Source organism: Purpureocillium lilacinum (genome assembly GCF_023168085.1).
Source record: "Purpureocillium lilacinum CBS 284.36 DNA, scaffold_6, whole genome shotgun sequence".
Classification (NCBI taxonomy): domain Eukaryota; kingdom Fungi; phylum Ascomycota; class Sordariomycetes; order Hypocreales; family Ophiocordycipitaceae; genus Purpureocillium; species Purpureocillium lilacinum.
In genome coordinates this window covers 926,036-952,873 of record NW_027072116.1, presented here as the reverse complement: position 1 = coordinate 952,873, position 26,838 = coordinate 926,036, and the positions used below count along the sequence as shown (strand labels likewise).

At 60.4% G+C, this 26,838-nt stretch overlaps 13 protein-coding genes across 13 annotated transcripts; 7 read left to right on the top strand and 6 right to left on the bottom strand.

The window, feature by feature from the left end:
• Nucleotides 1–1,051: 1,051 nt before the first annotated feature.
• PLICBS_008208 (uncharacterized protein) lies at nucleotides 1,052–2,960 on the top strand (the record flags this gene model as incomplete). The annotated part of the gene is made up of 2 exons (XM_018324299.2): nucleotides 1,052–2,089; nucleotides 2,145–2,960. 2 exons carry the CDS (start codon nucleotides 1,052–1,054, stop codon nucleotides 2,958–2,960), a joined length of 1,854 nt encoding a protein of 617 aa, XP_018177478.2.
• A 343-nt stretch (nucleotides 2,961–3,303) lies between these two features.
• On the bottom strand, nucleotides 3,304–3,687 carry PLICBS_008207 (uncharacterized protein; the record flags this gene model as incomplete). Its single annotated transcript, XM_065601346.1, has 3 exons — nucleotides 3,304–3,348; nucleotides 3,408–3,485; nucleotides 3,613–3,687. 3 exons carry the CDS (start codon nucleotides 3,685–3,687, stop codon nucleotides 3,304–3,306), a joined length of 198 nt encoding a protein of 65 aa, XP_065457418.1.
• Nucleotides 3,688–4,011: 324 nt separating this feature from the next.
• PLICBS_008206 (uncharacterized protein) lies at nucleotides 4,012–4,378 on the bottom strand (the record flags this gene model as incomplete). Its single annotated transcript, XM_018324300.2, has 2 exons — nucleotides 4,012–4,202; nucleotides 4,264–4,378. The coding sequence occupies 2 exons, from the start codon at nucleotides 4,376–4,378 to the stop codon at nucleotides 4,012–4,014; spliced, it is 306 nt and encodes a 101-aa protein (XP_018177479.2).
• Nucleotides 4,379–4,992: 614 nt separating this feature from the next.
• PLICBS_008205 (kinetochore-associated Ndc80 complex subunit spc25) lies at nucleotides 4,993–5,840 on the bottom strand (the record flags this gene model as incomplete). The annotated part of the gene is made up of 2 exons (XM_018324301.2): nucleotides 4,993–5,540; nucleotides 5,606–5,840. 2 exons carry the CDS (start codon nucleotides 5,838–5,840, stop codon nucleotides 4,993–4,995), a joined length of 783 nt encoding a protein of 260 aa, XP_018177480.2.
• A 431-nt stretch (nucleotides 5,841–6,271) lies between these two features.
• On the top strand, nucleotides 6,272–7,703 carry PLICBS_008204 (uncharacterized protein; the record flags this gene model as incomplete). The annotated part of the gene is made up of 3 exons (XM_065601345.1): nucleotides 6,272–6,395; nucleotides 6,447–7,606; nucleotides 7,698–7,703. 3 exons carry the CDS (start codon nucleotides 6,272–6,274, stop codon nucleotides 7,701–7,703), a joined length of 1,290 nt encoding a protein of 429 aa, XP_065457417.1.
• Nucleotides 7,704–7,990: 287 nt separating this feature from the next.
• On the top strand, nucleotides 7,991–9,402 carry PLICBS_008203 (uncharacterized protein; the record flags this gene model as incomplete). Its single annotated transcript, XM_065601344.1, has 2 exons — nucleotides 7,991–8,436; nucleotides 8,484–9,402. 2 exons carry the CDS (start codon nucleotides 7,991–7,993, stop codon nucleotides 9,400–9,402), a joined length of 1,365 nt encoding a protein of 454 aa, XP_065457416.1.
• Nucleotides 9,403–9,738: 336 nt separating this feature from the next.
• Nucleotides 9,739–10,529, top strand: PLICBS_008202 (uncharacterized protein; the record flags this gene model as incomplete). Its single annotated transcript, XM_065601343.1, has 2 exons — nucleotides 9,739–9,992; nucleotides 10,106–10,529. 2 exons carry the CDS (start codon nucleotides 9,739–9,741, stop codon nucleotides 10,527–10,529), a joined length of 678 nt encoding a protein of 225 aa, XP_065457415.1.
• Nucleotides 10,530–10,889: 360 nt separating this feature from the next.
• PLICBS_008201 (mitochondrial 54S ribosomal protein uL3m) lies at nucleotides 10,890–11,945 on the top strand (the record flags this gene model as incomplete). Its single annotated transcript, XM_018324304.2, has 1 exon — nucleotides 10,890–11,945. The coding sequence occupies one exon, from the start codon at nucleotides 10,890–10,892 to the stop codon at nucleotides 11,943–11,945; it is 1,056 nt and encodes a 351-aa protein (XP_018177483.2).
• Nucleotides 11,946–12,174: 229 nt separating this feature from the next.
• Nucleotides 12,175–13,034, bottom strand: PLICBS_008200 (uncharacterized protein; the record flags this gene model as incomplete). Its single annotated transcript, XM_065601342.1, has 2 exons — nucleotides 12,175–12,680; nucleotides 12,830–13,034. The coding sequence occupies 2 exons, from the start codon at nucleotides 13,032–13,034 to the stop codon at nucleotides 12,175–12,177; spliced, it is 711 nt and encodes a 236-aa protein (XP_065457414.1).
• A 553-nt stretch (nucleotides 13,035–13,587) lies between these two features.
• PLICBS_008199 (uncharacterized protein) lies at nucleotides 13,588–14,462 on the top strand (the record flags this gene model as incomplete). Its single annotated transcript, XM_065601341.1, has 2 exons — nucleotides 13,588–13,783; nucleotides 13,828–14,462. 2 exons carry the CDS (start codon nucleotides 13,588–13,590, stop codon nucleotides 14,460–14,462), a joined length of 831 nt encoding a protein of 276 aa, XP_065457413.1.
• A 175-nt stretch (nucleotides 14,463–14,637) lies between these two features.
• PLICBS_008198 (phosphate system positive regulatory protein pho81) lies at nucleotides 14,638–18,178 on the bottom strand (the record flags this gene model as incomplete). The annotated part of the gene is made up of 7 exons (XM_018324306.2): nucleotides 14,638–14,820; nucleotides 14,877–16,672; nucleotides 16,727–17,522; nucleotides 17,582–17,632; nucleotides 17,686–17,808; nucleotides 17,996–18,080; nucleotides 18,162–18,178. 7 exons carry the CDS (start codon nucleotides 18,176–18,178, stop codon nucleotides 14,638–14,640), a joined length of 3,051 nt encoding a protein of 1,016 aa, XP_018177485.2.
• Nucleotides 18,179–20,421: 2,243 nt separating this feature from the next.
• Nucleotides 20,422–21,886, bottom strand: PLICBS_008197 (ubiquitin-binding protein cue5; the record flags this gene model as incomplete). Its single annotated transcript, XM_018324307.2, has 4 exons — nucleotides 20,422–20,825; nucleotides 20,877–21,365; nucleotides 21,420–21,783; nucleotides 21,866–21,886. 4 exons carry the CDS (start codon nucleotides 21,884–21,886, stop codon nucleotides 20,422–20,424), a joined length of 1,278 nt encoding a protein of 425 aa, XP_018177486.2.
• A 522-nt stretch (nucleotides 21,887–22,408) lies between these two features.
• On the top strand, nucleotides 22,409–24,492 carry PLICBS_008196 (uncharacterized protein; the record flags this gene model as incomplete). The annotated part of the gene is made up of 2 exons (XM_018324308.2): nucleotides 22,409–22,630; nucleotides 22,684–24,492. 2 exons carry the CDS (start codon nucleotides 22,409–22,411, stop codon nucleotides 24,490–24,492), a joined length of 2,031 nt encoding a protein of 676 aa, XP_018177487.2.
• Between the last annotated feature and the right edge of the window lie 2,346 nt (nucleotides 24,493–26,838).

The window sequence follows — 26,838 nt, the reverse complement described above, 5'->3', positions numbered from 1 at the left end:
CGCGTCCAGCTCGCCTGCCCGGAGGCCGGAGGTATTTTTGGGCAGCCGCTAGCCACAGCTGCGTGCCCGCTGGGAACCTAGAGGGAGCCCGCCGAAACATCCATGGATCGACCAGGGCTGCGCCACAACCACCTGCTATAGGCAGTCCTCAATACAGCTTGCTGTCCATTCGGACGACCGCCGTCAATGCCGCAGAGGAACGAACGGATGGACGATGGATCCTTCGTCACCCCATCATTGATCCCGTCCGAGCTTGGGCCTTCCCTCGCTTGGCCATTGCTGCACGTACATACTTAAAATCTGCTCGTGCCCCCTCCATACTGAACATGGCGCGTCAGCACATTGTACCTCCAGCAGTGCAGCACCCGCAAAGTGCCCGTGCCCAGGCCCGCGGGCCCCAGCGGCAGGTCCTTCCATGCAACCTGGCCTGACCACCTGCACCTCTGGAACCCACTTCCCACTGCACCTACCTCCATACCTAGGCCGCCTGTCCGTCCCGCTGAGGCCCGGCGTGGCCCGCTGTGGTGGTACCCGGGCTCTACGTACCCCCTGGAGAAGCCCACCGTTCCCCTTCTGGGCCGGGGACAGGCGGTGATCCGGTCGATTTGTCTCGGTCGATCACATGTCGGCAGCTGGAACCCCCCGTCCTCCGTCTTCCACTGAAGAGGCCACCCGCCGGCCCACACAGGCGCCGCCATTGGCCTGGGCGTCGAGCATGCCTCCCGCCGCCAAAACCTACGGGACACGCTGCGCAAAGCTGGCCATGCTGTGAGAGGCAGTGGACGCTCCGTACGTTGGGCCCGGTCCATCTCACCCTTATGTCATCCCTCACCGTTGGCTTCGGCCCGCCCGCTTGCGTTGAGACGTCTCGATTGTGACTCCTCCGTCGCGTGCCTCCCTCAAGGCTACTGTCCAATCCCGGAATTGTATCGATTCCTCAAGCCCTGCCCGACAGCGACGGCATCCCGCAGGCGCCCATCTCCGGCCCCCCGTCTCTCCGTGGTCGAGTCCTCGGGGCGCCTCCTGGCTGCCCGCCGCTGTGGCGACTCCGATGTCTTCCCTGGTCTCCGAGTTCATCATCAACCCCGTCTTGCGCCAGGCGCGCCGATTTTCCGAGATATCCCGCTCGACGCTCGCCGGCGACGAGGACCACCCCAATGCCGTTGCTCCTCTGGACGCGGTGAGCGATTCTAGCCACCCCGACGATGCCGCTGTCGGAGAGCCCGTGGCCCCCGCCCCCGCGACACCCCGCTCCAGGCCGCTCAGCACGTCGACGGAAGAGACGCGAGTCGAAGATGTGCCGGCCAGCTCGCCGCCTCGCGACGATGTCCCGCGGGACCATCTGGGCTTCCCGGTGACCCCTAAGAAGGGCCGGGGCATCCCCGAGGACGATGGGATGCGCGAACTGAGGACTCGCATCCACGCGATCAACGCGCAGGACATCCCGTCAGCTGACAAGGCGAGGCGGATCCATGATATGCTGCTTGAAGGATATAGGGCGTCGCAGAACGGCATCCGGAGTGTGGTGATCCCCCCGAGCTCCCCGGGCAAGGAGCCGGCTCTGCACGCGTACGAGCCATCCGGATCTACGGGACCGTTGGAATCCCTCAAGTTCTGGAATGGCCAGCTTGGCGACACGCCGTCCGAGAAGTTCAACCTGACGGAGAGCGACATTACCCCGACGTTTGCGCCCATTCGGCAGCCCAAGACGCCCGACAGCCAGAGCCCAACGTCAGCACCGTCGTCTCCGTCGGACCTTAGCCCGCCTCTTGGTTGTCAACACTACGAGCGCAATGTCAAGCTGCAATGTTCTACGTGTGCCAAGTGGTACACTTGCCGCTTCTGCCACGACGCTCAGGAAGACCACAATCTGGTTCGCAAGGAGACGAAGCACATGCTCTGCATGCTGTGCAGCACGCCACAAAAGGCGTCTGACGTCTGCGTCAACTGTGGCGAGATTGCGGCAAACTACTACTGCAACATCTGCAAGCTGTGGGAGAATAGGAAATCGAAGCCGATATACCATTGCAATGACTGCGGGATCTGCCGGCGGGGGCTAGGCCTGGGCAAGGACTTTTTCCACTGCAAGGTGAGTACAGCGCTCCTGGTTTGGACTGGTGGTCTTTTGCTAATGCCCGGCTTAGACTTGCCGCGCCTGCATCACCACGTCGATACAGAGCTCGCACAAGTGTATCGAGCGGTCGACCGACTGTGATTGCCCCATCTGCGGCGAATACATGTTCACGTCGCCGAAACCCGTCGTCTTTATGCCATGCGGCCATAGCATCCACAAAAAGTGCTACGAACAGCACATGAGGAGGTCCTACAAGTGCCCGATTTGCAACAAGAGCCTCGCGAACATGGAGACGCAGTTCCGCAACCTCGACGTGGCAATCCAAAGCCAGCCCATGCCGCCAGAGTTCCGAGACACCAAGGCCACGGTACTGTGCAACGACTGCTCGGGAAAGTCGACGGTTCCGTATCACTGGTTGGGGCTCAAGTGTTCAATATGCCGCTCGTACAACACCGTGGAGCTCCAGATGCATGGCGAGGGGAGTCAAGTTGAGGAGGCATCGGGTCCGGCAGCGCAGGTGTCCGCCCAGCCCGATCAGGCTCAGGCTCGGGTTGAGACGGAGTCGGCAGCCCCTCGCGCCGGCACGCTGATCCCAAACAGGCGGCGTCACTCGTCCCACGGCGTCGAGCTCTCCTATCGCGTCCCCGATAGAGTCGCACGATCTCTGTCGCCTTTGCCATCGGGCTTGGAATCCTATCAGCCCCAGACTGCCGCGGACGTCGACTCGGAAGACGACATTTTTGGGTTCTGGAGGGGCAACGGTGCAGACGAGGCGTCTAGCGACTCGGGCGACTCGGGCTTCGAGTCGGAGCAGGAGAGCGATGGCCCGCCAGACGTTGACGAGGAGGATGACGAAGATGAGATTCTGCTCATCGGCCATCGGTGAGCCGTTTGTGCTGACGGCGTTGCACAAAACGTAAAAACTGTTTATGAATCATTTATAGGATGGGGCTTTTGCAGGGCGTTGGATGGATGCCCGGGTTGCATGGGCAGGGTGCATTTTTGCTTACGGCGGCGTTTATCTGGAGCATTTGGTTCTTCAAGGGCCGGAGCAAGCGGTTGAGAATGAAACATGAGTGCATACGGAGGCTCTTTGGCCCGCAGCGTCATATATAGAAGCATCATCTTATCATCCATTCAGTCATGCGTGGACTCCGAAACCCCGTGAACGCCGGTTACCAATCCAGATGCCTGTCCCCTAGCCCAGCAACCCATACACCGATGTGAGTCTATTCGACCCGCTGTGCCTCCTGCCGCAGCTCCTTGATGACTTGCTGCATCATTTGATCAGTCCCTGTATCACGAAACGCGTTGGTCTTGATGCTTCACTCACCGCCATGGCCTCTGGGTTGACGCCGCGCTCAATCATGGATATGCAGATGGACAGTGTCCGCCGGTCAAGGTGGCAGTTCTGGTAGGCACGGGCACGGGGTTAGCAGAGGTCGCACGAAACGCAAAGGGGGGCACCGCGCTCAAGACGCGCGCCTCGCACGCGGCGGCGGAACGGGGGCAAGGGCAAGGGCAAAGGCGATGCGAACCAGGATGGTGGAAATCTCGTGGAGAATGTCCACGGCTTGCTGCGCGGCGGCGCGCTTGTCCGAGTCGGCGGGCATGATGGGTTGTGTTGCTGTGCGGTGCGGACCGCGAGCGTCTGCGGTGTGAGGTTTGTTGGTGGGTGGTGGTCGCTGGATGAGCCGCCCCGACGACACCTGCGAAAAAGGGTCCCCCCGCATTTACACCTTCCCGCTCACCAGTGCTGTAGATCACCTATGTATGAACTTCGTCTCACAGGGTCAAATCTACATCGCGTGCAATGATATAAAACGCCACAGGCACCCACAACTCGTGATGCTTTCCGCGATTTTTATTTTCGCCAAAGCGTAAAAGTAGTCTGTCTGGTGCTCCGAACAGACTGTCACAGGCGTGCTGCGTTCCCTTCACATACAAACATCCCCTGCCGCTCCGATGCGCGTCCCGCAACGGGTCGGACAGACCTGCTTGAAGCGAAACGCGCCGCCGTCCTCGCAGACGAACAGCATCTGGCGCACGTCGTTCTCGCGCTTGCTCAAGTCGTTTGCGCTCAGGACGTTTCGCTTCAGCACCGAGCTCGGCTGGCCCTCCGTTATGCCTTGTGGGACGCTGTTAGCAAAAAGGTATCAAGTCCAGATGGAGCATGTTCGCTTGAATACCTCCCGCCATTAGATGGTAGCCGCAGTAGGTTCGTCCCGGCCTGCAGGTGAACGCATCCGCGAGTGGCGTGATGGCCAGCAGCGCGGTGAGGAATTGTGCGGTGGGATACTGCATGGTTGCAGTTGTGGGCGGAGTGGCGCTGGGTGTAGATGTTGTCGAGGACGGCGGTGGACGATGATGCCTAGGCAAGGCAAGTCCAGACATCGCAAGAGCCTCCGCGGTTTAAGTACTTGCAAATCTCGATCATGGCCTTCACGACGCGTGGCATATGTCGTGCCGTGTCACGGTCCGAGTTATGGTTACCTACGGCCTGCGTAATAGACGTATGAAGGAGGCATGGCCACTTGACGCTTTGTGCAGTCCAGGCAGTTACTATTATGTAACAATGACGAAGAAGATGCTTTGACAGACTATCCGTAGAAGCATGGAGACGGAAGCTGCCGCTCTGGCTGCCCTGTGCTGTGCGCGTGCCTTTATTCCGCGGGAAGCACAGACACGCGCAATCCTTGAAACATTGACCTCAACTTGCCATGAGCCAAAGACATGATTAAATAACCCGGGCAAGTCCCCATGCTCGCTGGGTCGGGCGGCGAGATGATAAGGGACGCCCGGCAGGCGCAGGCGTCACCAAAGGTTGCAACCTGAATCCTTGAAGCACGTAAATCGCATACGTGGCATTCTCACGAATAGGCGGCGCGGTCAAATTCGAACATGTAATTTCGATCGTGTCAAGCCTTCATTGCCTCCACGAACAGCTCCCTCATCCCCTTGAGCAGCGTCACCAGCTCCCGCGACTCGTTGACCCGCTCCAGCACCCGCTCCACGGCCTCGCGCTCCAGCTTGGGCCGGCAGTGCTTGACGTCGTAGTCCCGCGAGCTCGTCACCAGCTCGAACCACGCCTCGCGCTCCCAGTTGCGCTCGTCGACGTGCGTGTACACAAACTTGAGCCGGTCGTCCTGCCCCGCGCCCTCGATGCGCAGGCACAGGTTGGTGATCCAGAAGTCGAGCTCGGGGACGTTGAACCGCGACTGCGCCTCCTGCTCCGCCGCGAAGGCGCGCTGCGCCGCCAGCCGAGAGTCGATCTCCGCCTCGGTCTGCGCGATTTGCTTCTTGAGGCTGTCGCGGCGCGAGAGGTGGTTGTCGCGTTGCGCGGCCAGCGACGCGATGGCCGCCTCCATCTCGCGCGTCTCTGCCTTTTCCTTCTCGGCCGTTTGCTGGTGCGTCGCCATCTTGATCTGCTCGATCTCAATGTCCTTCTTCTTCATGCGCTGGTCCTCTGTGAAGCATGTTAGCGATTGCGCTGCCGCACCGCACCATTGTTGTCTTGTCATGTCGCCGTACCTTGCAGCTCGGCGACGTTCATGCGAAACTGGTTGCGTTCCTCCAGGACGCGCTTGCGGCCCTGCTCGATAAAGGCGTCGAATTTGGCCGTGAACTTTGCCATGCGATCGCGCAGGTCATCGAAGCCAAAGTTGATGCTGGGTAGCGAGTCCGCGGCCGAGGACGCTACCGGCGCCATCGACTGGCGGCCGTAGCCGATGCTTGAGGAGCGTGAAGGCTCGAATGCTGTAGCCATTTTGTATATCGTCTCACGGTGTGGTCGTGAAAGGAATTGTCGTGTCTGTAGCGCTTTTGTCGGGCGTTGTGTTAGGCGCGAAGCTTGCTGTGGAGTGGTGTTTACCTCGAAATGGCAGTTGCTGGGTCGACAGCCAACGGCGCGTGGCACACGCCCACCCACCACGAGGTCACGTGCCATGAGCTTGGAAACTTCACGGCTCCAATCGAAGCTCATCGCGAGAAGCTTTCGCCAACTTCACGCTCACCACTTTTGCTGTTCCGAAGGATATGCCAGGCTTTGCGCTGCTGGTAGTGCAGTATGATCTTCTGAGCGACACATCCGAGCGACACGCTACCGTCACCATCGCATCATTGCGGCACGCTGGTCCGAGATGAAGCAGAAGACCATCACCAAGTCCCTAGCACATTGGAAATCCTTGCTTGGCCCTAATGGCTGAGCATCGCCGCTTCGCGGACCTCAACTACGGTCACGCGGGACTTTTGACTTACATACCTTCCGAGGATCCTGAAAATGAGCCGGGCGAGCTGCATACGACGAGGGCGCTGTCAAGCTGTAAGTTGCCCGGCTCCGTGCTTTGGTTGCCCATCTGACTCTTTCTTGCAGCGCTACACTTTCGGATAGTGGGATCGTCGGCTCAACTGTATCCCCCTTCAAAGTCAGTGACGGCCATTGCCGCTCTGTCTCATACGTGGGAGGAACGGCAGGTGCAGAAGAGATGGCTCCTCAACTCTCACCCAGAGGCCTGCATCGGTGACTCTTCCGTCCAGGAGCTCCTCAAGGAGGACATGGAACGCTTCCAGCAAGCCGAAGACGAAACAAATCGCAAAGCGCTGCTGGCTGTCGGCCTCGTCGCCGACCTGACAAACCAATGGGACGTGAGAGGGGCTCCTGTGCTCGCCGCCGCGACCGGGCACTCCGGGCAACAGCTGCGGCTTGTCCGCCTCGATGAATCGTATTGGCAGTGGGGAGATCACAAGGATGTGCTCTTGAACCTATCTGTCATTGATCCTGTACACCAGGAGGAAGAAGCCATCTGGACGAGCGACTCGGTGCCGATCACGCAAGTCAAGTTTGCGACTCACGTCTCTCGCCACGGCTATGACCGATGGCTTATGGTGCAGAAATCCACCGGGACCACGCTATTACAGCCCGAATACAACCTCTTGCCTGTCCCGCAGCCCGAATCGGTAGAGGCGCCGGGAGAGCAGGGGCCGTCCTTTATCAACCCGAATCCTCTGCTTACGTTACGGGCGAGTGAAACGGGTGGCAATGCGCATTCCGACATGTTTCTAAACCCCTCTTCGCTCGGCTGTCCGCCTCAACTGGGTGTCATTGATGAATGCGGCTACTGGAGTGTTTGGAATATCATGGGCGCCTCAGATGCAGTCAGGAGGACCCTCCACCTGGTTCCCTTCAAGCGCGGGCATATCTTCCAAGGCATCATGGATGCGATACCAAGATATCCCTCCTATCCAGCGATGACCCATGGCATGCTCGGCGTTGGCGGATCGCCTGTCGGTACCGCGTATCGAACTCCAGCGAAAGGCGCCGGAGCCGTGGGTTCGGTCACAGCTCCTTCACGCTACGTCCTACTGTGGAATCCGGACCAAGTGGAGCTGTTTGATCTCGAGGCCACTACAGTCTTTCGAAAGCTGGACCTGACGTCGTCAGCTCAGAGGCGGCCGGATCGTATCCTGGATATCCAACCCAGCCCCGGCAACGAGGATCACGTCTTTGTGTTAACTACCCGACAAGTCATATGGGTTGGCCTCGATTGTTTGAATAGGCAGGCAGAGGACATGTGCAAACCGAAGATCCTCCTCGCTTGCTCACATCCCGGCATCGGGCACGAAGACATGAGAATGAGTGTTGCACCCTGCGCGGACGAGAGTCAATCAGCGCTTGTTTTTACACACTCTCCAGGGACAGAGCAGTTGTGTGTCTACTGGTTCACCGTCTCACCTACCACAGGCCTGCCGCAGTGGCATCGCGATATCTCACACCTGCCAGGCAGTGATGGTCTTGCACCGCGCACAAGCATTCAGCTCCTTCGAGTGCATCCTGCGAGACTCGATGTCTTTCCGAAGCACCCTGCTGATGGGCCAGGCTCGAGATACCTCGATAGCGGTACACACTTTTATCAAGTCATGGCCCTCGGAGACGACCTCGGTGTGCGGTACTCCATGTACTCGTCTGTTTGCGACCCCACAGTTGAGGTAACGCTGCCGACCACGCGGGTAGATTGGACGAAGAGCGAGCAGCGGCGTCGCTGGAAAATGCGTCGAAGGTACTTCCTACAGCATGTTACGGACACGTTTGTCGTGCCCGACGCTATGAGCCAGGCCGACATGGCAGCTCTTCTTAAGCAGGGAGATGCCGAGGTGGAAGAGAAGCCGCAGGATGTCAGCGAGAGCCGACGTCCACCCGAACGGCGGCCGATTCGCCTAAAGATGGAGCGGATTGCACAGGCCATCCAGAGACAACTCGACGCGAGTGCTGCGCAGGGTTCATTCGGACTGCCGGTTGGCCTGTTTGACGCTCTGCAGAGCTTCATTGAGCACGGGCTGGAATTTGGCTTGCCGTTGACTACATGGTAAGTCGTGCTCGACCTCTTGACAGGCAGTTGCTAAACATGTCCAGGGCCGAAGTAGCTTCTTCGCTCGAGCAGCCTGTACCATACGGGTCACCCGAAGACGGTATGGAGGGCGATATCGAGCAATTATTCGACGCGAACAGCGACAGCGTCGTCGTTACCCAGCTACGAAGGCACTCTGAGATGGAGCCATTTGACTCTTTGCTCGGCTTGGCCTACCTGCAACAGCAGTATTCTACGCTGTGGCTTGACCCGGGAAATGCACTACCGGAAGAACTTCAGCAGATCCGAAGGGTGTGGGTGAACGAAATTACGCGGGATGTGTTTTTGTCGAGCTATGGAGTCATGGTTCAGCATGTACCTCTGCTGGGCGTGGCGAACCCCGGTCCGGAAGAGACAATACTTGAAGAGTCGACAATGTTGCCATCTACGCCACCCCACCGAAGCCCACGGGTTGCCTCGTCTTCACCCGGGCTGCCACCCTCGTCGCCGCCGACCCCGTCGGCCCACGACGCTGCCATCCAGCGTTTGATGCTCTTGGCCACATTTCAAGAACCTTCCTTGCCGGTCCCCACGAAACAGTCGAAGGTTTTGTCGTACTGGCCGTCGGAGCGGGGCATCGATACCCGAGACTACGTATCGAGTGTTGCAGTCGCAGCCGACGAACAGTTCAGAGACGCTAGGCAGCGGCTGCATAGGATCGAGGCGAAGCGCAAGGCTCAGGCGGAAAAGTACAAGCGGCCAGCCTTCATGAGACAGGGCTTCCCGATGAGCGACGGATTCAGCCAGGAGGCCAGTCTACCGATGCGGCCGCCCCCCGTGCAGGCCATGTCGAGTCAGCAAGCAGTGCCGGAATCATCGCAGACGCAGATGGGGCCGGCGGTGACGATGAGCCAGCCCGTGGCAGGAACCTTTGGAGGAGACAGGAAGAAGAAGAAGGGAAAGCGCAAGAGTGGTTTCAGATAGAGGAAGCTTGTCAACGCAGGCTGTACTTTGTGCCGCTGCGAAGAATCTTAAATAGACCACGCGAATCCCACTTTCACTCTCAATCAATTCTCATAAATCCGTGATAAATCCTGGCCGTACAATCCGCGAGAGGCCGCCCCGCGTTGTTGAGGCGAGGTGTAAGTCGTGGATCTGCGCCAGGCACGTCAACGACGTAAGCGGGGCAGCTCATCCCCACCACCAACTCACCTATTCGTTCATCTCTCTTTCACATCGCGTTTTCAACCACACGCACGACCTTGCACATACGTGGAAATCTTCAAGCTCGTCAACGAATAGCTCGAAGCCACCGGAAGCATGTCACACCACTGCCACGACGAGCACGCCGGGCACGGCGGCCACGACCACCACGAGCACGACCACTCGGACGACATCACGCCGGCGCTGCAGTCGTCGCTGTACGAGCAAATCAACTTTGACGAGATTACGACGCTCAACGAGTCGCGCAGGGACGCAGGCAAGGCGGTCGTCAAGAAGACGTGGGCTGAGAGGCTGAGCGCCGAGCCGGAGCTGGAGAGCGATGCGGACGAGCAGCTCCTCATGACGGTGCCGTGAGTCTCTCTTCGTCAACTGACGTTTCACCTCACTATTCGCATCTCTTCGACGAATTTCTCGCCTCATGCAAGTAAAAATGATGGAAGCGCGCTGACATGTAACGAAATAGCTTCACCGAGCAGATCAAACTTCACTCCATCCTCCTCCGCACCTCGCCGTCCGCCTCGGCGCCTCGCACGCTGCACCTGTACATCAACCGCGCAGACCTAGACTTCTCGTCCGCCGAGGAGCTCGAGCCCGTGCAGAAGCTGGAGCTCTCGCAGACGTCGGACGTGCAGGAGATCCCCGTGAAGCGCGCCCTCTTCGGCAAGGTGCAGCGGCTGGGGCTCTTCTTCGTGGACAACTTTGGCGACGGCGACGAGGACGTGTCGCGCGTGAGCTACGTAGGCTTCAAGGGCGAGTGGACGCGTCTCGGGCGCGCGCCGACGAATATCCTGTACGAGGCGGCGCCGCAGCCGGGCGACCACAAGCTCAAGGGGACGAGCATCAATAAGATGGGGAGCGACATTGGCGGGAGGGGGCACGGGATGTGAGATTCACGGGGTGGGACACATTGTAAGCCTAACGAATAGATACCACATGGCGGGACAGGTCGTTTTACTCTAGATTACGGCACAAGGTCAATATTGTGCAAGAAATCGAAGCCTAGAAATTTGGCAAGGTCATCAAGGTGGCAAGTTGCAATAAGTGCTGTATTCGTTGCTCACCAAGTCAGAGCAGCCTACCCGGGAGACATTGCCGCCCCACAAATCCGGCCCGCGGAATACCCGATCTCAATTGAGCCTCAGCACTGGTCCCAAAATTTCGAGACGGCGAGAGCTTCCGCTCCCCTTGCCGCTTCACACACCTCAACCTCTCCATACACCCGCATACCGATCGACACACGGCCGGCCATGCCACCCCGTCTTCCCATACGGGTGGCCCTCCCGCGGCCATCCGCAGCCATCCCACAAGGCGCGCCGCGGCGACTCCTCCTCCCGCAGCTCACTCCCACGACCATCACATCCACCTCGACCTCGACGACATCCATCGCCGGCCGCGGCGTGCACAATGGCTGGTCGACGGCGCCCGCGCGGTCCAAGCCCCGCCGCTTCAACCAGCCCAGCGCAGGGCTCCCCGCGCTGACGACGGGCCCCGCGGCGGCGCTCAAGCGGCGCGAGAACACGACGCCGCTGCGGGCGGGCGTGCTGGCGACCAAGAAGGGCATGACGAGCATGTTCGTGGGCAAGGCGCGCGTGCCGTGCACTGTGCTGCAGCTCGACCAGGTGCAGGTGGTGGCCAACAAGACGCGCGAGCAGCACGGCTACTGGGCCGTGCAGGTGGGCGCGGGATCCCGCCCGGGCCGCAACGTGACGAGCCCGCAGCTCGGGTACTTCGAGGCCAAGGGCATCGCGCCCAAGGGCGACCTCGCCGAGTTCAAGGTCCGCGGCGAGGAGGGCCTGCTGCCCGTGGGCGCGCAGCTGCTTCCGGACTGGTTCCAGCTGGGGCAGTACGTGGACGTGCGGGCGCGGTCGCGCGGCATGGGCTTCGCGGGCGGCATGAAGCGCCACGGCTTCGCGGGCCAGGAGGCGTCGCACGGAAACTCCAAGAACCACCGCACCATCGGCACGACGGGCCCGTCGCAGGGCAGCGGTAGCCGCGTGCTGCCGGGCAAGAAGATGCCGGGGCGCATGGGCAACGAGTGGGTGACGGTGCAGAACCTCAAGGTGCTCAAGGTGGACAATGAGCTGGGCGTCGTGCTCGTCAGCGGGCCGGTGCCGGGCCCCAAGGGCCGCGTCGTCAAGCTGCAGGACTCCAAGAAGCGCAAGGCGCCCGCGCTGCCGCACCGCGAAAAGGCCATGGAGACGCTCAAGGAGAGACACCCGGACGCCGAGGAGAGACTGGAGATGGCGCGCAAGACGCACCTGGACATGAAGGAGCGGCGGCAGTCGCAGGCGCTGGAGCTGTGAGGGGGTTCGTTTGTCGGCAGTGTCGCCACACACACACAGAGGGGGAAATGTTTGACCAAGGTAGTTCCGAAGGAAAGCGGGCTTTGTATGATATAGATACACGGGCGGTTTACCTCCCACCACTGTACAGCAAATTACATGACCATTTGTGCCATCCATCCGCACACCCCAACGCCGTGCCAGTTACCCCTCCGTCTGTTGCCGTAGACGCCTCCTCACGGCCGCACATCTACTTGTTCAGCGCACCCTGCTGCCTAAAGCCCCTCGTAGCATTGAGATCCGCCGGCTCCTCCACCACCGGCCGCACCACCGGCGGTGCATCATCATTGAGCAGGCTCCTAAACGGATCCCCATCCTCGAGCAAGTCGACCCAGTCGCCGCCGTCGTCCATCTTGAGGCTCCACTCCGTGGTCTCGAAGAGGGAGCGGCTCGAGGGCCTGTAGCTTGCGAAGCGCATGACGCCGGCGCCGCGGGAGCCGCGGACGGAGAAGTAGATGTCGATGCGGCCCTGGAGCTGGTTCATCTCGCCGCGGATCCAGGGGATGGGCTGCTTGAAGTAGATGTCGTCGCCGAGGAGGGCGCGGGCGCGGGGCGAGGTGCGCAGGGCGTACAGCGTCGACGAGACGATGGGCGACGACGTCTTTTGGTAGTTGAAGATGGCGAGGCCCGAGACGGCGACGACGGCGAGGAAGAGCGGGAGGGAGCGCGACCACCGGAAGCGGGTCTGCTTGATGTCTTTTCTCCAATCAGGTCAGCGGGAGGTGTTTTCATGGTGATGCTGCCACCACAGGTAGGCGCTGCACGTCCTTGACGACGCAATGCTCGGCGGGAGGAGGGCGGGAGAGAGGGTAGCAGAGGAGGAGAGGCAAGGAGATGAAACGCACCTGGCAGCTCGCGGTCGGCGCGGCGGGACATGAGCGGCCCCTCGCCGGGCTTCGGGGCGGGCGTGTTCCACCGCCTCTGCGCCGGCCCGCGGGAGGACCACGACGTCCGTGATGTTGACGACGATGATGCCGCACTGGGTCTGGAGCACTGGCGCAGCGACGCCGTTGACGCCGGCACGCGGCGCGGGACTATTCGCGACAGCATCGTGGGCTGCTACGTATTGTGATGTGCGTGTGTGCGCGCGCGAGGAAGGACGGGGTCGGGGCAGGATCGGTCGTTCAGCCCGTGGTCGTCGTTGTCGTTGTCCGCTCGTCGGCGTTGGTCGGTCTGGGCGAGAGTTTTTGAGGCTGCTCGGCGTGCAGAGTGGGCAGGTCGTTCGTTAGTGGAGGTTGAGTTTCGATTCGGTAGTGGCACCGGCGCGCGGCGCTAGGTCGGGTCCAGTGATAAAGTGGCCCAGGGCAGCCAGCAGCACAGGGGTCTGGCTCTCTATCTACACCCGTAGGTGCGCTGGAGCTTTCTGGCATGTGGCGTCATAGCAGGCACCTAATGTTACCTCCCCGACCCTTCTTCAACTGACAGCCGCCTCACTCACACACTTACAACCACCATCACAGCTGCCGCGCGCGTCAACATACACCACCTACCTCTCTTCAACACCTTTCGACGCTCCCTCCTCGCGCCCTCCTCCCCCCCCCTATCGACATTGCCGCCCCGAGCCTCGAGCACCCATATTGTCGAAGGAAAAGTTACAGCCACCATGTCCAACCCGCGCGGCGGCGGCGCGACGGCCCGCCTGCGTCGCACCTTCCGCTACCCGAACGACTCGGACTCAGACGGCGGCGAGCCCGACGCCATGGACGAGCAAGGCAAGCACCCCAAGCACCCAAGCAGCTTTCCCCTTTCCCGGACTCCTTCTTCCTACCAGCCTACCAAGCTCGAGCTCCTGGCGCGCGGTTGACCGACTGACTGACTGACATATGGGGGGGGCGTGGCGCAGAGCAAGAGTCCCTCATCGCCAACCTCGTCGCCGAAAACACCTCCCGCAACGAGACGTTTCGCCTCGGCCTGCTCGCCCTGCCCCTGCTTTCGACGCTGCCCTACCTGATACACATGTTCGCCTCCCACCGCCGCGGCGCACCGGAATCTGCTCCCAGCGGCAGCAGCACCAGCGCCAACCTCGTCTGCCTCCTCGCCCTCACGTCCCTCCTCGCAACCGCGTACCTCCTCCACCGCCTGCCCCCGACCGTCACTGGCATCGCACCCCTAGACGCCTGGACGCGCAGCGACGACGTGCGCGCCGCGGCGAGGGACGCGGGCGCACTGCTGCGCTCCTCCTCCGGTCGTGGGGGGGCCCGCGCAAGCAGAGGCGCGGGCGTGCTCGACGATGGTCGCGGCGGCGGCGGTCGCTCACCGTTGGACATGTACCTGCCGTACTTGAACGTGGTGCTCGTCGCCATGGTTGCGCTGCTGGGCCTCGTGGCCGGGCGCGGGGCGGGTGAGTTTGGCGTCATTGGTATGGGTAACTTGCCTGCCCTCGTGTATGCCGTGGTCTTAATCTCCAAGGTTGTCATGGGCAGCGTGGACCCGGAAAAGGAGCTGTCGGCCCTCAAGTACCGGTTCAAGGGCGCCTGATACAACCTTGCGAGTCTCGCAAGGCGTTAAAGGGATTTGGTTCTACGTAATTACATGGCAGTCCGACTATGTCTGCCAACGAATGATACGACATTCCGCAACACATGATTTAATTCTGCCATCAGGTCGCTGCGATTTCATTATTCCGTACTGTGATCCGTCCTTCTCCCCACGTCTACATGTCTATCGAGTCGTTGAAGCGCAAAATACCATGATTCTTCAAAACGCCATCCACTCCTTTAGGTGGGCGGGGGAACGGTTCCGTCAGCGGGCTCGTGTCGGGCGAGTCGTTGGACTTGTCCATGACCAGCGCCAGCCCGTGAGACTTGATTGCATCGACCAGCGCGGGCACCATCTCCTGTTAAATGTCAGTAAGGCGCACGGATTGCTGTAGCGTGGCGGGAGAAAACATACCAAGAGCCGAGAATAGCACATCAGGCCCATAAAGTTGTTGCTCTGCGCGATCCGGACCGATTCCTTAATCGACGTGCTCCTGCGTCCGCTGTTCGATAGCTTGCTTGTGCCGTTGAGGTTCTCTTCCCTGCCCAGGTCGTTGCAGAGGAACACTGGGAAGTTGGGCTGCTTCCAGTTGAGCGCCGTGCACAGTCGGGCGTTGTAGCTGGAAAAGACCATGGACCGCGCCACGTCGGGAGACTGGAACTGTGCCCTCTGAGCCCGCGCATGGTCAAAGACTGCCGTCAGAATGGCGTCGACAAACACGTTGACGTCGAGGGCTGGGCCGAGCGCCAGCATCCGCTCCTCTTCTGCAGACGGGTACAGCACCTGGAGGTTGACGTGGACTCCGCGGGGCAGGATGGACAGGGCCTCCTTAAGCGTGACACCGGCCGTGGCCAATGTGTGATAAATCTCGGCAATGTTCTCGACCGTTTTTGAAGGAAGGTTCGCCAGCTCTGCGCGGCTCGTGCTCTTGGCCGTGATCGCAGAGAACTGCTCCAACGACAGCCTGCAGACCGGTATTTGCAGGCCGCCGCAAGCAATGGTCCACTGCGGCCACACGACCGGCACGCCGTCGCTCGTGTATTGCACAAACAGCCTAACGTAGTCGCCGGACAGACTAGACCCCGTGACGACGGCGTTGGTCGGCTGGTTGAACTGGCTCGTGGCTTTCCAGTACGTCTCAAAGTCCGTAATCTCGAGCGGCTGGCCCCGGAACGGCTTGATGACCTGCGTGCTGAAGCTGATCTGGCCGATGGCCCGCAGCCGGGGGTCGAACAGCGGAAGGCAACAACTCGAGCTGCCCTGCTGCGTCTTAAACGCCGTGGGAAGCACCACCGTCTTGGCAATGACCTTGGCGCCGTAGGTCGGAAAGACGTCAAAATCCAGAGAAAAGGTGTCGAGGTTGTCGACTTGAAAGGAAACGGTTCGGGTATCTTCTTGGAAAGGTAGGATAATGTTCTTGGGGATGAGGTCCGAGACTTTGGAGGAGATGGTCAGGCGCGCAGCGGGATACTTGCCGTCTTGGAAGAATATCAACGGCTGCTCCTTGCCCTCGTCAAAGTTGATTTGCACGACAGTCTTGGTGTCCAAGAAGTTGTGGCCGTAGCGGCGCAGCGGGATGATGGGGGGAGGCAGCTCGAGAACCGGAATCGCATCCGGATCCAACGACATGGGTAGCGGCGCGCTACTGCTGTCCATTGGCCCAAGAGACGGTTGGGCTACCAGGGGGCTGGCCTTGATGCGGGTGTTGAAGGGTGTAAGCAGCTTCATGCAGGCCAGATGGCCCTCCCAAGCGGCGTAATACATGGCTGGCAGCTCCTTTTCGTCGACAATGTTTACATCGACGCCAACCTTGAGCAGGGCTTGAAGGCAGTCGACGTTGCCTTCGCTGGCCGCGTGTACCAGCGGCGTCCAGCCGTACAGCTTGTCGATCTGGTCGAGATCCGCGCCGTACTGCTTCAAGAGCAGCAGCAGCTGCGACGATTTCCCTGCCCGCGCGACCAGGTGCTGGGGGTAGAGGCCCTCGGCATCTGGCAATATCTTGGCCCCGTGCTTCAGGAGCATCTCGACGACTGGCTCGGAGCCGTGCTCGCAGGCAAGATTGAGGGGAACATGATCCGTATCTGAGATGGGGTCGATGCGTGCAGACTTGGCGAGGAGATGCTCAATGCAGTTGAGGTGGCCGTGGATTATGGAATGGATCAGGGGTGTGAAGTTGTCATGGTCAATGAGGTCAATCGTCGAAGGGTTTGCTGCATCTTGTCAGCTCTCTTCGCAAAACGATGCACGCCAGAGCGGTCACTTACCATTCAAAAGCACTTCCAGCATCGTCAGGCGCCCATGCAAGCTGGCATAGTGCAACGGGACTCTCCCATACACATCGGTGCGGTCGACAGCGACCCCAGCCTTGAGACCCCATTCCAGGACATACTGCTTGCCGTAGATTGCTGCCTGGTGGAGGCAGTTGCGCTCATTAATGTCGTCGTAGGAGTGAAGATCTACCAGGCCGGTGTCGAGCAGCACCTGTAGAGCTGTCTGCGGAGCGTCATGGATGGCCGTCAAGAATGTCCGAGTGACACGGTCCGTCAACGAGTTGTCGCCGTCGCTCACGTCGCTAGCAGACTGCATCTTAGCCAGCAGGTCCCGCAGCGACTCCAAATTGCCGGTGATGACGGTATCAAGGAGCAGAGTGTCTGCATCGCCCTCATCGGTACCCAGGAAGTGCTGGCTCGTGACAACGTGGCCGGACGTCTGGAAGTTGACTTGGATTCCATCCGACCAGGCGCCAAGCTCTTGAAGACTGGTCGTGGCCTGATCGGAGAGCTCACTTATAACGGTGGCGTTGAAGAAGGGTTGAACCTCGACGGCCCGCGAGAGGTAGAGCTCTTTTGTCTTGGACTTGGACGTCTTGTCCCATTTCTTCAGGATCTTGGAGAAGGCGGTGCCATTGATCTCGACAAACTGCTGGAGCTTGTTGAGGTCCGTGGCAAACTGTTGAAAGCCCTCCTCCAAAGTTGTGAACTTGGACGAGCGTCTCGAGATTCCTTGGCGCGTCTGCAGCACTTTCTTTTTGTCGAGCAACGTCTTGAGACGAATTTTGAGCTGTTTGATTGCAGGTGGTCAGCGACGACTACGAAAGCTCCTGGGGCATGTTGACCAACCTCGGCTTCCTTCTGGAGATAGAAGGCATTTACTTTGTCGAGCTCACGTTCCTGTACGGAAATAAGTACGTGTCGAAGCACAGGGGTGGGGCAGGGGTCATTACCAGTTGGAAGAAGAATGTGGCCTTGTTCGCCTGGAGGGCTGCTTGCGAGTCCACAGGCGTGGCAGAGCGCAAGATGTCATTCTGGGCGGCTAGGGTTGGCGTTGCGGAGAGCTTCTTGATGAGCTACATACGCAATGGAAGGTTAGTCTGTGGTACAGGACAGCACCTCGAGCGGACCGGCAGCCAAGGCGTTGGACAGGGTACGGGGGGCTTTATGTGCAGTTCCATCCCGGCTAGCTTGCCGGGATATCAAGCAGTCGAGGACCAGGGCGGGCCAAAAAGCAATGAGAGAGCGAGAAGGGTCGCGTACCTTTTTCAGGGCCTTGTAGTTGACAAAGCTGGCAGCATATTCGGGGACCTCAAGCTGGCGCTTCTGGATCTGCTTGCCGAACTTCCTGCGCGGCGGGAGTCATGCACGGTAAGCGGGAGGCTCGGTACAGCGAGGAGGGAGGGGTGGCTGGGGACGCGGCGGGTACGAGACAGGGACGTACATGTTGCGGCACAGAGCCCCGGGCGGCTGCGAGTCGGTAGCACTGATACGATGTCTGCCGACAGTTGGCACAGGGCCAGAGGCGGAGAGAGCTTTCGCAGGGCGAGAGCTGGGCCGCGAGGAGGGTGGTCAAGGCGGTGGCTGCCCCTCGTTGAGCTCGCAGTGAGGATGAGTCGCGAGAAGTGGTGGTGGCAACCCGAAGGTCCTAAGGCATGACAAGGGGGATCTGGCGGCTAGGTACCCAGTCCGGAAGGAAGGCTGCGGGGCACGGCAGCACGCAGACGGGAGGTCGAAGCCGACAGACGACTCGCTCGGCGCGGGATGGACGTTGCAGCCCGACGGGTTGGTGGTGCGGTGCGGTGCAAGGCGGTGCAAGGGGAGGACGGCCAGACGCCGCGGCTCGCTGCTAGTAGTAGTAGTTGTATGCAGCGGGCGGCGCTGGTCTTGCAAGCTTGGCTCGGTGACTGCTTTCAGGAACGGCAGCCGAGTGGCGGCAGCGGCAACGCAGGGCCCTTGTCTGTCTAGGTAGATGAGCTCGTCTGTCTGCAGGCTGAAATGAGTGAGACGGCCGTGTGTCGCCGGTTGTGCTGCAGCGCAGATCGTCGGCGGGGGGGATCCTGAGATTCCTCAAGCAGGACAACAGGCGGCGTCAAGCGTACGGTATGGCGCGGCGGACGGTATACAAGCAGGCAAGCAAGCAAGCACGCAATGCTGGCTCGTCGAAGCGGTCCCTGACGAGGTGAGAGGGTGAGTGAGGGCAGTCGAACAGAGTTTTGGCGGCGTGGCCGTCGCGCGCGCGCAACAGACAGACAGACAGACAGACAGCTTACCTTGGTCCCTCCCACTATTACCCTTTAGCAACAATGACGGTCCAGCTCGTGTATGTTACCTCGGAAGCGGGGGCGGGTGACTTGCGTCGACGTCCTTCTCAACGGCTGTCGTTCATCATGGCTTGCCCTGTCGCTGCTGCTGTGGCTCTCCCATGTCCGTCCAATTGTGGCACCCTGGGCAGAGAGAGGTGGACCAGGACCAGCAATGCTTGCACGTCGTTGTTTCCGGCAACCCACTGGAGGGGGGGCCGATCTGGGCCCACGACGTCGGGGGACGTGGCCGCTGCTTAGCCGGCGATCTGGACTCCTTTCTAGATAGGCGACGCCGCGTTAGCACATTAATCTGGACACATGGCGCTGGCCCCTTCATGGCGCTACTGCCCACTCTAGCGTCCTGCCTCGACCTGCATCCACCGCGGGCCCAAACATCCAATCGATGGCCCACGTTCGGCCCCGTGCTCGAGCGATAGGTGATGCTCGGCATATCGACTTGGACGACGTCCACTGCGTTGCAGACGCGCGAAGAGCCTCTCAAGCCTCTGCTGCCCCTCTTGCGTCTGCGGCGGATCTCACGCGACCGCCAAGCCAGGGTATCGAGTACTACATCAGGTACCGCGGGCAGGCAAGACGAGGTACCTTGCGCAGTACATGACGTGGTCGGCGCGGGGTACGGAAGGAGCTCTGTCCCAGCTGTTGATACGTACAGCATCCCGACGAGTCGACAGCGTGCCCGCATGCATTGTCTGGAGCCTCTCCCACGCCATGCCATGCTCGGTCCACGGTCCCGTGGTACTCAGGGCAGGGCCAAGCCAGGCACGACCCACCCGTTCGCCAATTCTTTCCTTTCTGCTTTGCACTGCTTTGCACGAGTACGTGTACATCATACTGCCGATGCTACTGTAGTATGCATCCCGACTTCTCAATCTGGCGTCGATCCCTGCGACGTCCGGTTGAGGATGCCCATAGTGGAATTCGTCGACAAGTCGTCAAGTACAAAGCGTCGTAAACGATGTGCTCTTGGACACCCTACGGCGTGAGCCCTCTCAAGGCTTCGATCGCCGTATGATCACCCCGTGATAGCCATATCCGGGTTGGATGAAGCAGGCTTCTCTCCCTGCCGAGTACAATGGCCTGTTGCGTTCACCTTCATCATGTCCACCGTGGTACAAGGCCCGGGCGCAGTCCATCAGCCTTCAGGCACTCAATGCTGCTCAATTTCTGTCCTACTTCCGGGCCTGAATAGGGTATCTACCCGGTCTCATTCCAGGAGACATCAGTGGCCGCACTGCCTCCTACTCCGCAACGCGAGGCAGCAGTCCACCATCACCCGGGTGGCACTGCTGGGAGAATCGATCATCCAGCTAAATTTGAGCGTCCCTCCCGACCTCAAGACAATTCGAGCGAGGCGCTGGCCGTTCAGCTCTTCTTGGCAGCCGAGTCACCCTCTTTGGCCGGGTCTACGAGGCTGTCTGCCATGGCCTCCGCCGCCGCCTTCTTCAACCTCTCGCTCTCGTCTGCCTTGGCATCCTTGGGCTTCTCCTTGGCGTCCTTCGCATCCTTCTCGTCCTCGCTATCTCCCAGGCTGAAGGGGTCATTGTCCGCCATGGGAGCCGGCTCGACCGTCGAGAGCGGCTGCCACTTGCTCGGCTTCATGGCGGACGACGGCGTGTCCTTGGGCGGCACCCTGGGCGACGTGTCGTACATGTTGATCTCCTCGGTCTCCTCCTTGAAGCCCACGCGGCGTCCGTCGCTGGGCCTGGGAGACGAGGAGGGAGGCGGAGGGCGGTGCAGGGTCGGGTTAAAGGTGCGGTTGGCCGGCGCTTCGAGCATGTCAGCAGAGTGTCGTCATCATGCGGCGATACCACACTCACTTCCGTCGGCAGAAAACTTCATACCTGCAAAGTCATCACTCAGAACCTGCGGGTCGGCATCGTATCTGTCGTAGTCGCCGCTTCTGCGGCTGGCCTCGCCTGGACGCCGGAACGGCGAGCCCTGTCGCTGCGTATTCTCCTCAGTCTCGTCGAATCCGTCCTCAATCTTCTTCCTGAGGTTCGTGATCCATCCATTGACCTTGGTCTGAGTCTCGATAAAGCCCTTGCGCAGGTTCTCGCGAATGACGGGCAGGTCGTCGTCGATGAAGCTATGCTCGCGATCGTCATCGTCCAAGTTGTGCTGGCCACGAGAACGGTTCGAGGTTCTCGCCTCGTATGCGCCTACGTTGTCGTAGTGCTCGGCTAGCTGCCGTGCGTAGAGCTCGTCTGCCTCGACTTGCGACATCGGTGTGTGCCCCTGAGGTCGTCGGGGTTGGGGCGGCGGAACGTCTTCGGGCTCGTTCTTGGCCGCGTCTGGGTCGGTCATTTCTGCTGTACGTCAGTCGCCTTGTCTTTAAAGAGGTGTTCTGGCGATTTGCATACCCAGCAGAGCATTGAACGCCGGTTCGACTCGTCCGCTACTGGCTCGTAGGACTGCCTTGATGACCGAGTTGTCCACGGACGGGAACGCCTCCTTGAGAATCATCTCGTTCTTCTGCGCCTCCGTCAAAGGACGAGGGGGCTTCGGAGGGGGCGCTTCATCAGACGCAGCTTCCGGGGCATCTGTGACGGTAGCGGGGAGCGGCGTCGTCGTGGACGTCGTCGTCACCTTGGGGTCCGCGCCGGAGCCGGTACCCGGCACGTCGTCGCCGGCAACGACACCGGTATCCTGAACATCGTCGTCGTCCATTTCGAGGGGTCGCGCCGTTGTCGGCGACTCTGCGCCTGCCTCGGCCGCAGGTTTGTTCTGGTTGATCCAAGGGGGTCAGCAATTGCTAGTGATCGCAGTTGCCAGAGCAGGCGAGGTGAGGAGGGAGCTTCGCACTAACCGCGTCCGCCTGGGTTGACATTTTGGGGGGGGTGCTGTCAGAATCTAGTGCCGGTCGCTTCACTTCATAAAAAAAAGTAATGTGGGCTCCTTAATTATACTGGATATTGGGAGGTTGTCAGAAGTTAAGATGACGCATCATGGGAGGCGGCTAGCAGGCTTTACGTACAGCCCGTGATGTTGGCGAGGGGCTGTAGCTCGGGGACGCGCCAATGATGACGTCCCCACAGGCTACAGCGCAGGGGCCGCGCAAGCCACAGTCCAGTGACCTTCGCCACAATGATGGAGCACAAGCCACGGCTGTGGTGTCGTCGAATTTCATACTGAGCTTCAAGGTCCAGGGTAGCTTTGACCAACCGCATGAACATCGATTGAGCCAGGCAGTCACGTCGTCAACAGTCTACTGTTGGTCGACGCACACGGTGATGCCATAGACGTGACAGATTCTGTTTCATGGCAGCCTAATACTCCGTACATTGATGCACTCGTGCAACACTCTTGCCTTGACTGACATCCGACGTCAGAACAGCGCTGCTTCGTCGCCATGGCTGACTTCGACCTCGCCTCGTCCTTCATCCCTGCCCTGCATAAACCAGCTGCTCTCCTGCCCATAGCAAAGCACCGCCAAAGCCTCCTTTACGTCGTCGAGACATACCCCGTTACGATAGTCATTGGTCAGACAGGCTCAGGAAAGACGACACAGATACCCCAGTTCCTGGAGGCCGCTGGCTGGTGCACGGATGGAAAGATAATCGGCATCACGCAGGTAAGCTCCCTCTCCTATCAAGATGCCAACGGACATGGCTAACGATCCTAAAGCCTAGGCGCGTCGCTGCTACGACGGTGGCGGTGCGTGTCGCCGAAGAGCTCGGATGTGAGCTCGGCAAGGAAGTGGGCTACTCGATCCGCTTCGAGGATGTCACGTCCGCAGACACACGCATCAAATTCATGACGGATGGCCTTCTGATAAGAGAGGCACTCGTCGATCCACTTCTGAGCCGGTACTCGGTCATCATGGTCGACGAGGCGCATGAGCGTTCCATTAGCACCGACGTCCTCCTCGGCCTACTCAAGAAGATTCGCAGAAAACGCCCCGACCTACGCATCATCGTAAGCAGCGCAACGCTCCAGGCCGAAGAGTTTCTCAAGTTCTTCTCTCACTCGAGCGACGAGCAGCCGCCGCCCAAAGAAAACGGCGAAGGCGACAACACAATCGGCAAAATTGTTAATCTCGAGGGCAGGACGTATCCCATCGACATCCTGTACCTCGAGTCCCCCGCGGAAAACTACCTCGAAAAGGCGATAGACACCGTCTTCGAAATCCACACCCAAGAGGGAGAGGGGGACATCCTGGTGTTTCTTACGGGGCGCGAGGAAATCGACAACGCCGTGCAGGCTGTGTCGGAGAGGGCAGCCCAGGCGGGGAGCAAGTATGAAGCCATCCAACCACTACCGCTATACGCCGGATTGTCCACGGAGCAGCAAATGTACGTCTTCGACAAACCGCCGGAAAACACGCGCAAGGTGGTCTTCTCGACGAACATTGCCGAGGCGTCGGTGACTATTGATGGCATTGTCCATGTTGTCGACTGCGGGTTTGTCAAATTACGCGCCTACAATCCCGTGACTGGGATCGAGACACTCACGGCCACGCCGATATCAAAGGCGTCCGCGTCCCAGAGGGCCGGAAGAGCGGGTCGCACGAAGCCAGGAAAATGCTTTCGGCTGTACACGGAACAGGACTACGAGAATCTACCAGAGGCGAACCCGCCAGAGATCCAGAGGTCGAACCTGGCGCCCGTTATCCTCCAGCTGAAAGCTCTGGGGATTGACAATGTTGTGCGGTTCGACTTTTTGTCGCCACCGCCCTCTGAACTCATGTCCAAAGCTCTTGAGCTCCTCTACTCGCTCGGTGCTCTGGACGAGTACGCCAAGTTGACACGGCCGTTGGGCTTCCGGATGGCGGAACTGGCGGTCGAGCCAATGATGGCCAAGACCTTGCTGTCGGCTCAGGCCTTTGGTTGCCTAAGCGAGATCCTTACAATTGCTGCGATGACGAGCCTCGGCGGCAGCGTATGGTTCTACCACGACGGCGAGCAAAAGCAGATGGAGAGCTCGCGGCGCAAGTTTGCCGCTGAAGAGGGCGACCACCTCACCCTCCTCAACGTGTACACCGCGTTCGTCACCAAGGGAAATAAGGAGTCGCGTTTCTGCTACGAGAACAACCTCAACTTCAAGTCCATGACCCGGGCGGTCAGCATCCGGGCGCAACTCAAGCGCTACCTGGAGCGGTTCAGCATCACGGTGGACGAGTCCCTCGCGTCCCAGCAGCCCAAGTCAGACTACGCCAAGAAGGCCGAGCAGATACGACGCTGTCTGACGGCAGGGTATTTTTCGCACGCGGCGAGGATGCAGCCCGACGGCACATATCGCAACGTCGCCGGTGGGACGGTGCTGCACGCGCACCCGAGCTCCCTCATGTTCAACCGCAAGGCGGATTGGGTGATATTCCACGAGGTTATGGAGACGGGCGAGAAGACGTTCATTCGGGACATAACCAAGATCGAAAAGGGCTGGCTGCTGGAGTACGCGCCGGAATTCTATACCGTCGCCAAGTCGAAGAGCTAGGATGTCATCGGGGCGGCTGGATGATGACTTTGTGACTCGGATGTAATACAGAACAGTACAGACACAAGGAGCCTCTGATGACGATTGGTCTGGCCGCGCGATTCGGCCCAGAAAAATTCTTTGGCGATCGGCAGGCTGCCGATGCCCGGAACTGCCAAGCAAGCACTTGTAGCAGTCCGATTTTGTTCGCTTTGCGGCGGCGCTCCATCCGCACGCCGGGCTGGCCGCGCCCCCGCTCTCCAAATGCCTTGGGTGCTCGAGCGCCCGGGCCGGAAAACAATTGGCACAGGAATGCGGCAGAGGCCGCGGCGCGGTGCGTGTGCGACAATGTCTGGAAGCGAAGCTTTCTTGTTCCCACCTGGACGGGCGGTCGGGAACCAATGCAACATGGCCCCTCTCCCGCGAGTCCGCATAACGTCGCCAGTAATAAACAACAATCAGCCCTGGCCCAACGCAAGGGATGGACGGCGGGGACGAAGGCACTGCCGGGGGGCACACCGCTCCGGCCATTTACGAATCCAGTTTTTTGCAGCAGCAATACATAATAGTCTGTGATATAAGCTTCGTTTTGCAGAAGGGGGAGCCGTGGGGTTGGAGACACGGAGCATCGTGACGGAGAGTCAAATCTCGACAGGATGGACGGACGGCCTGCCGCAAGCAGACAGCTCCGGCCGTCTCCGGACCAAGTCCAGGAAGAGGAGAGTAATAGCCCGCAGTATAGGATCCTTTATGCAGAACGGAGCACCGTCGGGTTAGAGACCCCGGGCCGCGGCGGAGAGTCAAATCTCGACAGAGACGGGCAGCCGTCTCGAGCGCCCCCTTTCTGCAATTCATCTCGGCTCGCCTCAGTCTGACCCATGTGCAGCAGGCACCGCACCGCCACAATGTCACGCTCAACGAGGGCCATCCCAGCGCGCCGGGGGACCGAGTCGTCGGGGCCCCCACCGCGTCTGTCTGTCGTTGGTGCAGACTGTTCTGGCTGTGCAGACAGAACGGCCGCCAGCGTCGCGGCGTGAGATGACGGAGGGGCTTCCAGGCGTGTTCCAACTTTCTGCCGGGTGGGAAAAAGCAAGGCACGGTGGCGGCCGGGGCTACAAGCCTGCCCGGGGGCAAGACAGGGTGAGGGTGGGTGAGGTGGTGGTGGTGGTTTGGCAAGCCTGGCCAAGGCAGAGGGCGCCGACGATGCGATGCAGTGCGATGCGAGGCGATGCAGCGATGCCAGCGCCATGGAGCAGCCAGCATCCAAGCTTAGGCCCCAGGCGAGTCGTGGCATCGGACGGCGCCATGGCGAGATGGGGATTAGCGTCAGGGGTAGAGGCTGCCAACCGCACAGTGTTCGCGGAGGCTCGACTCACGCGCGTCTGCGCCCGCCGTGTCGCGGGGCAGGGCCGTGCCTCGACCGCCAGCTCCAGCCGCCACACTGTGTGAGGATCCGTGGCGGACCCCCCGTGTCCCACACCACCGCGGGCCACTAGCCTGCCACTCTGCCCTGGAGCGACCGCGTACCTGCATCAGACCCCTGCCTGGCAAAGCCTGGCTTGCTCTCCAGACGCCCGCGAGCTTGCAAAGCTCCTCCAGGCGGCCAACCTAACCACCTTCCATCGGAGGTCTGGACGCCGGTTTTGTGCCACGATAGGGCGCGCTCCAGGGCCGTTCTGGTCGTCTTGCTGCAGAGCACCAACAACACGTTGGAGGCGCGAGGCACTATTTTAAAGCCCTCGCCGGGCCCGTCACGGAGGCGCCGCATGGCCCTTGCTCGCTGTGCGGAGCTTACGATCCAGGCACCTGTCGTGCCGTCGCCGCCGCCTGTCTGTGCCGTGCAGCCATCGGAGGGCGCTTGCGTGATCTGCTGCTGCACAACAAAGCCGCTGAATAGACGCATTCGCATTGTGCGTGCGTGCTGGACATGTATGAGGACGAAGCACGTCCTGCTCCGTATTGTACGAGTAGCCACGACTCGCGAGACGAGCGGGCGAGCACACAGACACCGCCGCCCCCGTTGGCCGTAAATTAACACAAAGTCCTTCACTTTCCCTTCCCTTTGTCTGACGGACGGACGACCATGGATGCATGGCATGGGTCCTGAGTCCTGACCGGCAAGCAGAGCGCGCTCTCTCTCGCTGACACACAAACACACAAACGCTGCTCTCCCTTCCCAGCCCAGGTCAGGTTTCTCCATCGGCAGGCCCTGTGTGAACCGCAGCCCGCCTGTCCCCCTCCCCCCCCTGTCGAGGCCACATCCGCAACGCTGTCTCATTCGCCGCGACCGCCGCCGGCTGCTAGCTTCGACGCCCTGGGCCTATCATCTCCCGCTGTCTTCAGGCCCCCCTTCACAGCTCCACGCCT